The following is a 17,133-nucleotide window of genomic DNA, read 5'->3' as shown; positions in this document are numbered from 1 at the left end:
CTTAATCTCATAATACGCTCGTTGACCGGTGTTACCTCAATTATCATTGGGGTCAGCTTATTGGACACAGCTACAGCAACTCCTTGGGTATGGTAACCATCAGAGCGACCAGACCAATAGTAGGTGTAACCACCCACCATTATCTCGCCGCAATCCGGTCTCCGAACCTCAGAGAGAGCTGCAATCCCGATGTCCAAACGCTTGAGCTCAGATGATAACAGAGACAGGTGATCATCCTCTCTTCGGGATAGGACATTCCAGGCACCCACCCGAAGGGACCGCCTCAGGTTAACCCAAGGAGACCGCCGTCTGGTGGACGACACCTCAGCACCACTCCGACACACTCTCCCGCAATCTCACCCAGGGATGTTACCCCGTGGTTTCCCTCCTATCAAAGATTGGGGGTCCCGAAGGCTTTGCCCCATCCGGTGATCCGGATCCTGTCATCCGGTGAGCTGCCCTGCGAAGGGAAGCTGCACAGGAGGTATTCCCACGGAGTGGGTTTTCAGATTTTTTGCGTTTTTGCGTTTTGCGGAATGAAGGGTTTTACGGTGGCCGGAGTGCAAATCCTGCCACCAACCTCCTAATAAGAAGTAACCCAACTGCAGGAGGACATCCGCAGACACAATTGGGCACTAGATATGGATGGCCGTTGGCTCACAAGGAGCTCCTCCGCCCTTTGACGGATAAGATGCGATAAGGGGCAATCTTGGAATGTGTCGTAGAGGAGAGGGATCTGGGGGTGGTAATAGATATGGGAGCGGGGGTAAGCAGACTGCGCAGTGCCAAGGAGGTAGGGCAAATAGGGTTTTTGTTTGTATTTACAGAGGGTTAAATTATAAATCAAAAGAGGTGGTTTGAACATTGTATCAGAGTTTAGTAAGGTCTCATCTACAATATTATGTGCACTTTTGGTCAACACATCTGAAGAAGGACTTTACTGCCTCAGAGAAGGGTCAGTGTACAATGACAATATTGATTCTGTGACTCGACCGACGAAGCTATGAACAGTGAATGAAGGAGACAGGAATTGAGACATTATAAAAGGAGATTACAAAGGGATCTCATGAACATTTTACTTGTTTTCTGCACAGGAGCAAGGTCAGGCTCAGACAAGAGCAAGGTCGGTTGAAGAATGGGACAAATCAAGGCAGAAAATAAAGAGAACAAGAGGAAAGGGAGGATGGGAGGACACACTGAAACGAGCAAGAAAAGATGGTTGGGAATCAGATAGGTCATTTATGCAGGAACAAAACTGGGCCCAAAACACTGCCTTGGGGAACTCCAGCCTCCATTGTAAGAGGGTCGGAGAGGGTTCCATTGATTTCAACCCACTGACTGCATAAAAGTCAAGAGTCCAGGAAGGAAGGTGGCCTCTGATACCAAAGCCAGAGAGCTGTGCAAACAATGCAGAATGACAGACTGTTTCAAATGCCCGAAAAATGTCCAGAGAGACGGTCAGAATTATAGATTTTGCACCACCAAGTGCAGCTCAGATGGGAGAAGAAGCATATTCAGAGTTGAGGGACCAGGATGGAATCCAAACTGATGGTTAGAGATCAAGTTGCTGAAAGCAGGGTGGACTGGACCACAGCAATAATGATGGATTCCATGACTTTGCTTGCAATTGTAAACAAGCTTACTGGCCATTCGTTGGTCAGGTCTGTTTTTATCCCTTTTTGTGGATGAGAGTGATATTTGCTGATCTTGAAGCAGAGGGGAGGGTGCCAAAGGAGAAGGACAGACTGAACAGTGCAGATAGAAAGGAAGCAACACCAGATTTGTAGGATTTGAGAACATGGCCACCGATGCCATCTGGACCTGAAGCTGAAGCAGGGTCGAGGCCAGAGAGCACTTTCTCTGCCTTCGCGGGTGAGTCGCGTACAAAGTCAAAGTGAGGGTTGGTATGTCGGGGTGCCACAGGGACAGAACAGGATGGGTTTGGGACCCAAGATTTGGAGGCAAAGACAGAGTTTGGACATTCTGCCCTTGCTTCAGCAGTTACACCAGTTGAGGTGATTGGGGGCATGGAGGGGGGGTGATAAAAGGGGAGCAAACACCAGAGAAGACTTTACAAAGAACCACCATGACTTTGAGGAAGGAGATGAGCTTGAGAGTTCAGCCTTGAGATTTGTAACTTCATGATTTCGAGCTTGGCCCAGGATGGATACATATATGTTGCAAGCCTGAAGGAATAAATGAAAGTTATCCTTCATCAGATGAACTTTCCAAACTGGGAAAGCAAGCTGTGAAGAGAGGGCAGATTGAAGTCCCATCGTTTGGCCAGTGAACAACCATATCCTGCATTGGTTGAGGTTGCTCCCTTATAATAGCCAGAAAATTATGAGCCTTGAAAAGAAAGTGAAGTTAAGTTGATAAACTGTTTGATTGAATAAATTGATGTGGTGCAGATGTTGTGCATGGTTAATGGACTGAATTTCCTCCTTCTGCATCAAAGTTCCTTGTGTTTCTTTGTTGTGTGTATCCCAGTGAACAAGATTCATTGCAAAGAGATTCCTCTTCAAGCAAGTCAATTCTCCCAAATATTTAGAAAATGTGATAAAACGATACGTTTATGACAATTGGAATGGAAAAGAATATCCACCTTTGAAAGTACATGCTTTAAGAGAGTCACAGAAAGGATCAAATTATGATCAAATCATGCGTGCACCAACTTCTGAAAATTACTTCTCAATTGTGACTGAGTTTCCCTCTTCCTGCTTTCATGGAGAAAACACGGCTGTCACCGAAATTAACTCCAAAATGGATAGTGGGTGAAATAGCGCCACCTCTGGTGGAAGTCGGTGTTACACATCCTGTTCATTTATCTTATGATTTGTTGTGATCATAAAAATTTCTTACAAAAATGACAAAGTGCTTTTTCCAAGACTGTGATGCTGTGCATTACCCACCCAAGGTGGGCTGAGAAGGGTACTCTGGCTCAAAGGGCAGGAGTGCCCACCAGTATTTCCAATTATGCATCCATCGAAAAACCTAATGAGAGCACGACTTACCATTGACGCCGTGACATTGACCGTTGTTTCTCCAAGGTGTTCCTGGGAAATTGTGACACCATGGGTGGTCCAATATTTCCTGAAGACAAAACATTGTGCAATAAAGTTTCGGAATCACAGAAATACACCGCATTCAGGGGCTGTCACACCTTGACGATTCATGAAAAATTTGCCTGATACGCTGGCACACGTCGAATACGTTATGGGTAGGTTTTGTATACCTCAAGAGCACGCTGAAAAACACTGCCATAAGTCATACTACACTGGCTTTAATCGTTGAACTTTGTGGTTTTTGTCAAATTTTCGTATGCTTAAAATTTTACGACGTACTCGGCGTTTGGCTCACACGTTCTGCTACGCTGGCCATAAGGTTTAGGAACGTTATGCGATCGTTGACACACATTATTTCTCTGTTACTCATATGTGAAAACACGTTGAGGTAACATTTGCGTACCCAAAACTTATTCAGAAACTCAAGGTAACGTTTTATAAGCACGCACACAAACGTTGTTCACAGCTCGCAACGCGCTACGAGAAAGTTTCTCCTGCATCGAAACACATCAAAGTAATGTTTAGGGAACCCATGACTTATTTATAACCTACGAGTAACGTGTTTGGGAATTAGTTGTCGAGCATGTCGTACGAACAAATACGTATGTAGATGTATTTGAAGTCTTCAGGATGACCACAGAACTTACTGAACGCGTTTCTAACAAACAGCTGACGTAGAATGACGTATTCGCAGCGATTTGGGGAATTGGTTTATAAAAAGGGCCTTCGCAGGAGGAACCCGTCTTTTTTTAGACTTCCTGGTGAGTACATGTTGATGTCATTCCGAGAGGTGGAGGATACGGCAAGGCTGAGACGACAATACCTACCTGTCCTCGAACATCAACATGACCTCATCGAGTTGACACTGCACCAGTTGGGTGCCAATAGAGCCGGGAGAAGAAGACGTGAACGGAGGAGAAGGAGCTGGGTCAGACCATGGATCGGGAGGCGACGCCATTACGGCATATATGACCAGCTCATGGTGGAACTCTGGAACGAGGACCATGCAACCTTCATCAACTTCCTGCGAATGCCCCCAGCGATGTTCGACGAGCTGCTAGCCAGAGTGGGTCCAAGGATAACTTAGCATTATTATGAAATCATTTCAATAGTCCAGTGGAAGCAATTTAACTCGTTCAATGGAAACGATTTCAATTGCCGAGCACCAGCGTCCAAAAACAATAGGCGAGTGACAGCAAGTTAACTCGTTCAATGGAAACGATTTGAATTGCCTTGCACCAGCGTCAAAAAAATCGGCGAGTGACAGTCGTTTATTAAAATAGTTTATTGGCAGTCAATGGATAGCAAACGTCACGTAATCATAAACGATGCGCTCCCACGTTATGCATGCGCTCGACTATCGTTGGGCATAGGCTGTGGACGCCTAAAACACGATAAGCAATCGTTGGTATAACTAATCTATAAGTTATCGAAGCGTTCTGTGTTCATTACTGTTACATTATGCATTTGTCAAAGTCTTTTTAATAATTTCAATAGCAAAACAAAGAAATATTTCATCTTCGGAATGAGGAAAAAAATTAGCCCTTTCAGAACATCGAACAATGGTGCAAAGTATTCTCCTATTCGTTGACGCAACGAGGATCCATCATCCCCCACAGCCTCCACATCACGCTCACATACTATTACTGACATAGACATACAGCTACTACCAATGCTACTACGACGACCACTACTATTATTACTGTCATACACACCTACTACTAGTAATAGTACTGCTACTATTGATACTACCGGTGTTCACGTCTACTCACCATGGAGTCTGGAACAATGATGGGTTTTTATTGTGAAGCCCATTTGTATATAACAATTCACCTAAACGCTGCCAATACGCCAGTACACGGTAGAAGTAAGTTAGAAACACTTTCAGTAAGTTCTATGGTTGTCCGGAAGACGTCAATTTAATTCGTCTACATACGACAATGTGCGTTTTACATACGTCACAAATAGGTTCATAGCATGTTACTCAAAGGTTAGAAGCACGTTTTACTTAGGTTCAAAACATGCTACTCATAGGTTAAATGCACATTACTATTACGTTCATAGCACGCCAGTCATTGGTTCAAGGCCAGTTATACATCGTTTCAATGCACGTTACTCATAGTTTCCAAGCACGTTAAACATAGGCTAAGCTGACGCTACTCATTTGTTCAAAGCACGTTACTCATCGATTAGAAATTTGGTTTCAAGTATGTTGGCCATTACCTTTACGTGCTTCGACTTATGAGTAACCTACAAGTAACGTGTGTTCGCCGTGTTTAAACGATCGCGGAACGTGTTAGGAACAGATGCCAACGCATGCGAAACATGTGAGCCTTACGTCGAGTACGTCTTAAATTTTTCAGCATGCTTGAAATTTCACGACGTATCAAACGGACTAGGTAATATGCCAGCGTACTTCAATGATTTCCAGCATACTCTAAACGTATACACAACTTACCTGTAGCGTATCTGACGTGTGCCGAGCATTGTAAACACATTTTTCATGGAATGGCATATGCTGGCAAAATCGTCAAGGTGTGACTGCGATGTTGATACTTCAAATTCTCAGGCAGTTTTGATTTCAATCGGCGTCCGGCAAGTTCTGAACTGGCTACGCCACGAGTTCGCCGGCGATACGTATAGCACGCAAAGGGGAAGTTAAACTCTCGTTTGTCATGGGTTTTGAACGCCGACCACAAGGTAAGCATTCGTTGGTATAACACAACGAAACGTTCTGTGCCCGTTACTAATATGTTATGCTAACGATCAGCACGTTATGAATACACCAAAAACTTTAAAAAAAAAACATCAAAATTTCAGCGTACACCAGCGTTTTACATACATTTTGAAACGTGGCCATTGCTGCCTAAAACGTCAAGGTATGACAGGGCCCTAACACTGCATAACATCTCAACCCCCGAAAAATACCACAGCAAGAACACAACACAAGATCGGCGGCCCAGACCGTACTGCTGAACTCGTTTGTGGATTCAAAATAAAATCTCCAAAACTGCTTGTCATTGTGGTCACCGACCTGCATGGAGATCCTCATTGCTGCATTCTCACAAATCATGGACGACAAGAGGGAAATGCATGATTTGCTCAGCATTGCTGGAGGGTGGTATGGCGTTAACGCTTCGAAGGGTGACTGGATTTTCTGTAATGAGATGGCACAGGTACCAAATTATTGATCGTCATCCATTGGGAACGGTCACACTCACCTTGAGCAACAAAAAAAACACGACACAAGAAGCCACATTCCAATGATATCCAAGATTATTTTCAAAGGAAAACATTTAATGTTCTCTTTCTGAAAAATCTTGGCTCAAGAAAAACTTCACTCAGATGGGAACAAATTGGGGAAATTAAAAAAATATATAATTGAGGAAATTAATCAAAAGGAAGGTGATAAGGGTTAAGGTTCATCCCACAGATCAGCAAGCAGCAGCCTCTTCACCCTCTGCAGATGTGGATAAAATCATAAGGTGGTCCAACACGTGGAACATGCCTTTCAAGCCTGAAAAATCTCACACTCTCACAATCTTTCTCTGAAAGGACCATCTGGAAGACCCCCCCCAACCCCTCCATCCAGTTTCTCAACAATGCTCTTGAAGAAGTCCTTTCATCAAGCTTCTGGGTCTCACGATCTGCCATGACCTTTCCTGGGAAAGCCACATTTCCAAACTGGCCTTCAAAGCCAGTCGCCGAATGGGCATCGTCCGTCGTGCAAGCTCCTTCCTTGGCATACCTGAGCTCTTGACTCCAAACAAACCTTTTGTCTGCAACCAGAGAGAGGACTGCTCTCCCCTCCAGGCTGGTGCTCCTGCTTCTCACTTTTCTCGGCTTCACGCTGTGGAAACCAAGGCGATTCGGATCATTGGTATCTCCCATGATGAGGCAGTCATTGGGCCTCTCACTCTCTCACCACAGGCAGGTCGGTGGTCTTTCTATCTTCTACCATCTCATCTCCAACCTTGCCTCCCACCCCTGCTCTGTCAGAGATATGATCCCCCCCCACAACCCTCATTTCTGCAGGGTGCTCAAGGTCTGCCAGCAACCCACTTCTGGTAAGGCAACCAAAATCAAGAATCGCTGCTCATATTCTCTTTCATTCCTTCTTTTCCTGGCTTTGGAAAAACTCCCACACTCAATTCAACCCCTCTCTTCCCTCCAGGTCTTCAAAATAGCTGTTCACCACCATCTCAAATCTTCTCCCATCCAAAACCACGATTTTTTCTCTCCCCGCTCATCCATCCCAAACCCACCTCCTTCAAATTCCCTGCTTTCCTTCCTGAAATTACCTGTCATGTGGGGACCTGAAAGTTCCTGTTGTGTCCATCTTGTTTGCCCTGTGTGCCCTGCCCCATCCCTCTCCCTTCCACAGATCTCCTCACATCTGTTCCCCACTGTGTTTTTCCTTCCCTCACCTTTCCCTCTTCTCTCCTGCTCCCCTTGTTGTATGGTCGGAGCATTTAGGGAAGGAAAGGGAATGCGGTGAAAATTTTGCCTCATTTTTGGAAAAATTAATACATTGGACAAGGATGTCTTGAAACATAATTTAATTCAGAACATTTAAACTTTAAATATACAAAGCAGAAACAATACTGCTGTTTGGGAATGAAGATGTTTTTCACGATAAATATTGCGACGGTTGGAAGCATGGGGGGAGGATAGTTGGGAGGATTTGTTTACACTTCAGGACTTGTCTCCTCAATCCACCACCACTGATATGATTTCAGCCTGGGAATTCTTCAACAGAAAACTGCTCTCTCTCATATGCACAGATTAATCCCATCTTGTCTTCAATTATCTTACCATCCTCCCGCTCGTGCTTCTCTGAATCCTTTGGTGAGGCCGTTGCTTTATTTAAAACAACTTGCCTTCTCCTTTTGGAAGGCAAATCCGACTGAATGCAACCTCAGATCAATCCACAAAGCCCACAACAAGTGTGTGTATACCCTCAGGAGAGCGAGAAAACAACATGTGTCCAATCTCGAAAATGAACATTCAAACTTGTTTTCCTCTAAAACCTGGTGGCACCTTGTCAAGTCTATCTCTGGTGTTTGCTCCCGTTCCTGCCCTTTCCTCTCTTCAAATGGCACCACAGCCGATTCCACTCGTGAGAAGGCTGAATGCCTCAAAACCTATTGTCCGGAACCTCTTCCTCTCTGAACCCAATGAAGATATAGCGTGTTAATGGGGATAAGTGTGCATAGCGAATGCGAGTCAGACCAAGTTCGTGTTCTTTCCTTCTTTGACACACCCATCTCGAACCATTTCCCAGAAAAGATGAACAAAGACACATCACGATGTCCCCACATCCTTCCTTTCATGGAGAAATTGTGGAGAATCCCGCACAATCGGCTCGAGTAAGGAAGAGAATATTAAGACGACGTGCCAGTTCCCCCCAAATGGAAGCTATCCATCCAATCTGACAGGTGAGCACATATCTCCTCGCCGCTCCTATTTCCTGGAAAAAATTGCCTGTAATGTTCGCTTCACAAATCAGGCACTCTCACTGGGTCGAAAGATAGGAATCGACCAATGACCATCTCGGAGGATCTTGAACACCCCGCAAGTCCTGCACCAATGAAGAGTTGTGAAGCCGAGGAGTAAGGGAGGGGTGGGAAAAGGAATAAAAAGGAAGGAATGCACAAAGCACAGAGAGAGAATTTTGGGTACAGTGTGGTACAGCTTTTCTCTCACAGACCCTCTTCCACACTTGAAAGAAAACTTTTCCTTACACTTCTCTATGTTTCGACTTTGCCAACTTTCATTCCTCCACATTCTTCCGATCTTTTTGACCTTCCATTCCCATCTTCCATACTTTCCATGGCTTTCACCCAGCCACTGACACACACTTCAAACCCGGCACAGATTCACATCATTCTGGTGTTGCCACGGGACCACCACATGAGATCGAAACAACGCACGAGATTCCTGCCGACCATGCCGTCCATCGTGTTAGATCGAGGGAACATCCAGCTACCCCCACGTGACCGAGACCCTGATAGATTGGAGGAAATAGTCCAGGAGGGAGTGTGTGGAAGGCAAGCCTGAACCCCTGAGCAGAGGTTGACCACAGCTTCAAAGAGGATTGCAGAAGGTGTGTAGAGGTTCGTAAAAGACCTCACACTCCTTCTTTCTCACCATCATTTCTCACCCTTTTCCTCGCATCATTTGCTTTCCTTGGGTGTCTGGATCCATTTCACATAAAGGTACAAAGTAATTGTTTCAGGCATCTAAGGGAGGGTATATCGCACAGTGGATAAGAGGTCGTGTACAAGTTCCTCTAAATTTCTGAATTTTGCTTGCCTTGCCTTTCCTGAAGTCTCCCACCATTTCCCCATTTGAATTCCCAAAACACCATTTTTCCCACCAATTTTCTGGTTGTATAACAAGTTAATGAAAGACATGATATCGTGTCCTGACTTTTTGACTGCTGGAGTTTGATCTGAAATAGCGCTCCTGGGATTGGACCAAGTGAATAATTGGTCTGATACACGCGAGAGTGTGGCACATAATAATCATTCGCTCAGTCAATTGGTCGTCATCACACAGTCGCAGTCGCGGTTCCCCATCTGCTTCATTCATCTCACAAGTACGGCAAACCAACCCTGAGCACAAAGATATAGCCGGAGTTGAGTGTTGGAGACGGTGTTCCTGTTCTTTTGATGGACACGTTGGGCTTTCAAAGTTTTCCGACCCATGTCCGTAACAACATAAAGGAGGAAGAAAATGGGTCAGTGACATTTGGGAGGTGGGGAGTTGTGGTGTGCAGCCAGCGTGGTTGTAATTTCTGTATCGTCTTTTTATTTTGAACCACCATTGGAGAGTTTTGGGGATCATTTACATTTCCAAACAATGTCAATGTCAATGTCAGAAAAATGTTTCTGGAAAATGAACAGAAGCTCTTTTTGTAAATGAAGGAGAGGGGGGAAGGGAGGGGAAGGGGGTGCAGAGATGTATAATTGAAGAAAATAAAAATTAATGAACGGAAGAAAGGGGTTTGGACGGAAAAGTGAAAATAAATCAAGGGAGGTGAGGGAGGGAAGATGTTTGAGAGGAGTTTTGAGGAAGAGAGAAGGGGAGAGGTCAGAACCAACAAAAATAATAATAATTTAAGTTACAACATTAATGATGGTAATGATAAAAAATCATGATGAGAGGAAATGTATAAATGCTCACTCGTAACTCCTTCTTGGAAAAGGGATATTTTTTGGTGAACATGAAGTGGAGCACGACTCCAGTTGCCCAGACGTCAATGGGAGGACCTTCATAATTTCTTCCTCTTAGGATTTCTGGAGCCATCAAAGTCAGTGTCCCTATTTTGCCTCGAAGCCGCTGACCCCGGACAAAACATCTGGCAAGACCAAAGTCAGCCACTTTTAATACTCCCACTGGGCTATAGAGCAGGTTTTGGAGCTGGAGAGAGGATAAAAACAGAGATGGCTTTGTTAAAGTGGTTCGATAACAATTCGTAAAAATCATACCATAACGATGAAGACATAACCAACCACAAACAGACACAACCCAGAGATTCTCTTTCACGGAATGTTGCTGAAGCCGGCAAAAACCATGTCAGAAAATTGGAATTTATCCAACACTTTTCAAAAGGTTGTGTGGCATCTTTCACATCTATAAGTAAGAGTTGGCAGATGGTGCAGCTCGGTTGAGTTCTCCTCTGAAATCACAACACCTCAGTGATGTAACACTCCTGGCAGAGAATTGGGTTGATAGTGTGAACGTGGATCCACTTCAGTCTGTGATCAAAGCTGCCTGGATGTCAGCTCAATTGGACGTATTGTTACCTCTGAGCTATGTTGTCAGTTCTTTAATTGAATAAAATTGTGCAGATTACTGTCCAAGTTGCTGTAAACATGACACTTTCAAAAAAGGGCGGAGGAGCTCCTTGTGAGCCAACGGCCATCCATATCTAGTGCCCAACTGTGTCTGCGGACGTCCTCCTGCAGTTGGGTTACTTCTTATTAGGAGGTTGGTGGCAGGATTTGCACTCCAGCCACCGTAAAACGCTTCATTCCGCAAAACGCAAAAACGCAAAAAAATCTGAAAACCCACTCCGTGGGAGTACCTCCTGTGCAGCTTCCCTTCGCAGGGCAGCTCACCGGATGATGGGATTGGGGCAAAGCCTTCGGGACCCCCAATCTTTGATAGGAGGGAAACCACGGGGTAACATCCCTGGGTCAGATTGCGGGAGAGTGTGTCGGAGTGGTGCTGAGGTGTCGTCCACCAGACGGCGGTCTCCTTGGGTTAACCTGAGGCGGTCCCTTCGGGTGGGTGCCTGGAATGTCCTATCCCTAAGAGAGGATGATCACCTGTCTCTGTTATCATCTGAGCTCAAGCGTTTGGACATCGGGATTGCAGCTCTCTCTGAGGTTCGGAGACCGGATTGCGGCGAGATAATGGTGGGTGGTTACACCTACTATTGGTCTGGTCGCTCTGATGGTTACCATACCCAAGGAGTTGCTGTAGCTGTGTCCAATAAGCTGACCCCAATGATAATTGAGGTAACACCGGTCAACGAGCGTATTATGAGATTAAGGATTCGTCACTCCTTTGGTGTCATTTCCCTGGTCTCTATTTATGCTCCGACTGAGGCGAGTGATCTTACCGTGAAGGATGCATTCTACGCCACACTCGAGTCTGTGGTTGATCAGTGCCCCAGACGAGATACACTTCTAGTCTTGGGGGATTTCAATGCATCGACTGGAACTGATAGGGATGGTTATGAGGTGTGTGTTGGTCCCCATGGGTCAGGAACTATGAACCAGAATAGCACTAAGTTCCTTGACTTTGCAAGAAGTCATGGACTTAGGGTGGCTGGTTCATGGTTTCAGCGCCCACAAGCTCATCGCTGGACTTGGTATTCCAACGCTGGCGGTGTGGCAAAGGAGATTGACCATGTCCTCATTGACGGTCGTTGGAGGATGATCCAGAACTGCAAGGTCTACCGGAGTGCTCAGTTCCTCAATACTGACCACAGGCTTGTTGTAGCAACTCTAAAGCTGCACCTTAAATCCTGGAGAATGGTACCATCCCAGCCTAGGCTGGATGTTGCCAAGCTCAGGGATGAGAGAGTAGCTGAGGAGTTTGCGAACAGGCTGAGTGGACACTTGGGGTCTGGGTGCTTTGGGGGTCCTGAAGAGTTGTGGAGCGCCTTCAAGACCACCGTCCTTGATGTTGCCGGTGGATGCCTTGGAGTTCACCGCAGGGCAAAGAAGAATTTTGTCTCTCAAGGGACACTGGATACCATTGACCAGAGTCGCAGGGCCAGGCTGAATGGCAGAGCTGAGCTGTTCAGGGAGCTGAGGCGTAAAACTGTACGTGCACTGAGGGTGGACAAGGAGGCCTATGTGCGAGGAATCTGTGAGGGGGTAGAGCATCACCTGTGGACAGGTGATTCTCGTCCCGCTTACAGGGGAATTCGCGCATTACGTTCATCCAAGCCCATCCCTCGGAGCACTGCAGTTCGAGCAGAGAGTGGTAGGCTCTTGACAGAGGAGTCTGAAGTGAAGGCCCGCTGGGCCGGTTACTTTGAGCGGTTGTACCAGGCTGATCCCCAGCTGTCGAGTTGGACGTCAAGGGTGTTACAATCCCTGTTGCTGACCCTCGAATCAACTGTGGTCCACCATCGCTTGTGGAAACACGAGCTGCGGTGAACCAGTTGAAACGGGGCAAAGCTCCAGGGATCTGTGGCATCCATGCTGAACTTCTCCAAGGCTGGTGGAAATGCTGCACTCGCGTGGGTTGCATGCAGTTTTGTGCTCTGCCTGGAACACAGGCATCATCCCAACTGACTGGAAGAGGGGCCTTGTTGTCCCTCTCTGGAAAGGGAAGGGTGATCGCCAAGACTGCAACAACTACCGAGGGGGTGACGCTGCTCTCAGTGCCGGGCAAGGTCTTTGCTCGGATAATTCTTGATAGGGTTCGCCACCATCTGCTTGAGCACCAGCGTCCAGAGCAGTCAGGCTTTACGCCAAAGAGGTCAACGATTGACCGTATCCTTGCTCTTCGTGTCCTCACTGAACGCGGGCGAGAGTTTCGGCCGGGGGGCTGCTTGCAGCCTATGTTGATCTCTGTAAAGCGTTCGATTCAGTGAATCGGGATGTCCTCTGGAGGATTCTTGGTCTTCGTGGGGTGCCACCGAAACTGATCGATCTGATGTCTGAACTCTACTCTGGTACTGAGAGTGCTGTGAAGTGTGGTGGTACCGCCTCTGACTTATTTCCAGTTGTTACTGGAGTTCGTCAGGGATGTGTACTTGCCCCCACACTTTTCAGCACTTGTATGGACTGGATTTTTGGGAGGATGTCGGAGAGATCAAGATTGATGCATCGTTTGGCAATGTCAAGATCTCGGACCTTGATTTTGCAGATGATGCAGTCATCTTTGCGGAGACTTTAGACATCCTCTTGGGGGCCCTCGAGGTGCTGAATGAGGAGTCGGAGCCGTTGGGATTACGGATTTCTTGGGTCAAAACAAAGATCCAGGCTTTCAGTGACATCTTGGATGCTGCTGTACTGTCTGTGTCTGTTTGTGGTGAGGATGTTGAGGTCGTGGAGAGATTCACTTACCTTGGCAGTGATATTCATGTCTCCGCAGGTTGTGAGCCGGAGGTCAATAGACGTCTGGGTCGGGCCTGGGGAGTCATGGATTCACTGGATCATGGGGTGTGGCGCTGCCGGTACCTGTGCGGGAGGACGAAAGTCCGAGTCTTCAGGTCCTTGGTACTTCCAGTCTTGCTCTATGGGTGCGAGACTTGGACTTTGACCAAGGATCTGAGACGGAGACTTAATTCCTTTGGTACCAGGTCTCTTCGGAGAATCCTTGGCTATCGCTGGTCGGATTTTGTGTCCAACGAGCGGTTGCTGAGAGAGACTCGGATGAGATTTGTTACCTGCATAGTCCGTGAGCGTCAGCTGCGGCTGTATGGACATGTGGCTCGTTTTCCTGACGCTGATCCTGCTCACCAGATTCTCTCAGCGAGGGAGTCTCATGAGTGGAGGAGGCCAGTGGGCCGACCACGTGCCTCATGGTTGCAGCAGGTTGACCATCATCTCAAGGAGATGGGGATGGGCCTGGCATCTGCCTGGGGGATGGCCAGACGGAGGCCCCTGGAGTACCGGCGGAAAGTGGACGCAGCGACGCGCTGTTCTGGCACATGCTCCCATACCTGACCTGACCTGGATGTCAGCTCAATTGGACGTATTGTTACCTCTGAGCTATGTTGTCAGTTCTTTAATTGAATAAAATTGTGCAGATTACTGTCCAAGTTGCTGTAAACATGACACTTTCAAAAAAATTTCACCATTCTGAAACTTGTTTGAGCTCGAGATCTATCCGATGAAGGATAAAAGGAGATATTACCCAGTAGGATTTACAAGCTGACAGGATGGCCTTGAGGTATGCACACTCGCCTCTTCATTGCCGAGCCTGGGTTTGAATCCTGACCGACCTTTCAAATGTCATCCCAGTGTTTCACTGGCAGAGTGATTCATCAATGTATGTGCTGTCCTTCGGATGGTCATAAAACATCAATCTCATCTGTCGGTCTTCGATGGTGGACATTAAAGACCCGCGGTGTCCTTCACAAAGAGTAGTTGAGCTATCGCTGCACCCGGAACAAATTCCAAATTCCTGCCCCAACCTTCAGAAGGGAGGGATTCAATCAGTGGCACAGCCATGTCCTCAGTCATGATGCTGCCCGGCAGCCTTGTGCTGGATATAAAAGAAGAAGGTGGATTTACAGGGTATCTCACCAACAGCTGCATGGTTTAATATGATCCTTATAAACTTTAATGTACATACCAGGCTACTTCACTGTGGTGTCAGATTTTCATTACATATCAGCACACTTAATGTTCAAAACGTTCCTCGAGCTTTTCAAATCGACCCAGAAAACATGCTCAATTTCCTGAACTCGTCATACCAGGGAGTAAAATATATGGTGTCATTGAATCATTTGCAGGACTGTGCAATGTCGACAGGTTAAAATTGCAAGTTCCAAAGTAGTGGAGAGGAAAGCAGACGTCTACGCATGTTTTTATCAACAAATATAAAAATACATTCAGAGAGTTGGTGAATTTTCATGTGAAATATGATCATTTTCACTTCCAAATAACATTACTACAGGAAGTTTCATTCCTGATCCCCTGAATACTTCAAGTGATAAAATCCATCGAATCAAAACTCGAACTTTGAAATGATCGATCAACATGTGACAAACGCTCAGAATTGGCCAGACTTGCAGAAGTGGATCTGGGTGGATGAACAATGCACCAGATTCCTCAAGGAATCGCCCACTCTCCGTGAAGGAAACCATCGGATCTTTAACGTCCACCAACTAATGGCAGCAGACGGGACCCCCAGTTTAACGTGCATCTGAGGGATGGCATGTACAATGATGAATCACCATGCTTGTGAAACACCACGATGAGAGATTATACCTGGGTTAAAATTCAAACCCAGGCGAGATGACTCAGAGGCTAAGTGTCGGTATCTCGAGGGCACCCTGCCAGCCCCAAAGAATATTGGAGTTTATTTAATGAATTCCTGTTGAAACGCAGCACCACCAAATACAAGGTTTACATTACGAGTGAAAATGTTCCACTCAATCAACAAAGATTAATGAAAATGAAATTTCAATGTTCAGATGATATTGATGAATGGTGAACTTCCAGATGTTGCTGTTGTTAAAAGTAACGTCTGTATGTTCAACATATGAACTTAAGTTTTGTGAATTTCTGTGTGTGTAGGAATCAGAGATTTGAGAAAAAAAATCCGTGAATTATGTGATGAAAATACAATCATGAAATGAACCGAGAAAAAAAAACATCTCGGTGTCTGGATTCTTACCTTAATGTCAGAATGAACAATGTTTTGATCATGGATGTGTGCAAGTGCAGAAACAGTCTGGAAAAGATCAAAAGCACGTGATGAGATTCCTTTTGAAAGTAAAGATCAAATTCGTTCACAATTATCTTGTTTCCTGTTCAATACAACATTTCGAACCGGACGTGTGCATCACACTTGTGAACACGATTCACTCACCTGGTATATGATCGGCAAAGCCAATTGTTCAGACAGAGGGTCATTTCGAGAGACGAAATCATGGAGCGTTTCTGCACACAAAACTCATCATGAAACTCTTCACAGAAACAAGTAAATACAAGGAATGTACAAGTTAATTTAGAATATACTGTATTCAGTGATTCTTCACCATTGAGTGATATAATAAGGGCAGAAACAACATCCACATCGAACAATACCTCAACAAGTTATGGACGAATTCAGACAAGACTTCGTGGATGAGTTAGGGAGGTGACAAGAACAAGCCGATTCAATTTTGGTTTGGTTCCGGATGTGGATCCGGCCGATCATTGGGATTCAAATTGTAAACGGTTCAGCCTGGCGTCGGTATGTCCTCTACAGAGTGCCGTTCTAGTTTCTTTATGTCATCCAAAAACTTCTGACGTGAACTTCAGAAACAATTGTGGAGAAATAACTCACAAAAACGAGTGAGTTCACAGAACATGATATCCCCTGTAGTGTTCAAGTATATTCTTCAATTTAAATAAAATAATGATTTGAAAGATCGTTTAAAAATCCGCAAGTTTATCACTCCTGAAGCAGTCTTACACATCACTCTTAAACACTGAAATAAGACGACATTGAGTCACAGTTTAGAATATGGAGGCTTCATCGATCACCATAGATTGGAGCATCAATCGGCTTCGGACACAGCCGTGTGACGGCCTCATCTTCACCCCCGATACTGCACCTCTCACATGCCGTGCCCTCATGCTGTGTATCATGTTTTTGAGCATGTTTCTTGGAAGTATTTATGAAGACAATTTGCATTCTTCGGTGTTCAAATATACAATTAAATTCCAATAAAGGTTCAGAGATGTTTAAAGGAAGATAAAATGATTAATTCTGGATTACACCACCATTTTACCGAGTATCGATAACATCATCCTGTCTGACATGTTATGTCAGTTCGTTGACCTTTTGTTTGTGTCCTTCATCATGTCCTTAAAAACACTAA

At 45.6% G+C, this 17,133-nt stretch overlaps 1 protein-coding gene across 1 annotated transcript in view; it reads right to left on the bottom strand.

Annotated features, from left to right (window-relative positions):
- Window positions 1-582: 582 nt before the first annotated feature.
- Window positions 583-17,133, bottom strand: part of LOC147007406 (putative sperm motility kinase W) — a 37,583-nt gene continuing 21,032 nt past the window's right edge. The window contains exons 6-10 of the mRNA XM_085867177.1: window positions 16,137-16,207; window positions 15,942-15,998; window positions 10,254-10,490; window positions 6,100-6,222; window positions 583-3,093 (exon numbers count right to left, since the gene is read on the bottom strand). Coding sequence (XP_085723303.1) covers window positions 2,995-3,093; window positions 6,100-6,222; window positions 10,254-10,490; window positions 15,942-15,998; window positions 16,137-16,207 — 587 coding nt within the window. The 3' untranslated portion in view covers window positions 583-2,994. The remainder of the gene's footprint in view (window positions 3,094-6,099; window positions 6,223-10,253; window positions 10,491-15,941; window positions 15,999-16,136; window positions 16,208-17,133) is intronic.

The sequence above is a fragment of the Eptatretus burgeri genome, unplaced genomic scaffold, assembly GCF_056783735.1.
Source record: "Eptatretus burgeri isolate ZD-2024b unplaced genomic scaffold, Ebu_testis_v1 Ebu_testis_scaffold_198, whole genome shotgun sequence".
In the NCBI taxonomy this organism is placed as follows: domain Eukaryota; kingdom Metazoa; phylum Chordata; class Myxini; order Myxiniformes; family Myxinidae; genus Eptatretus; species Eptatretus burgeri.
Note: the sequence above shows the minus strand (reverse complement) of the source record. Positions and strands in the feature narration are given on the sequence as shown.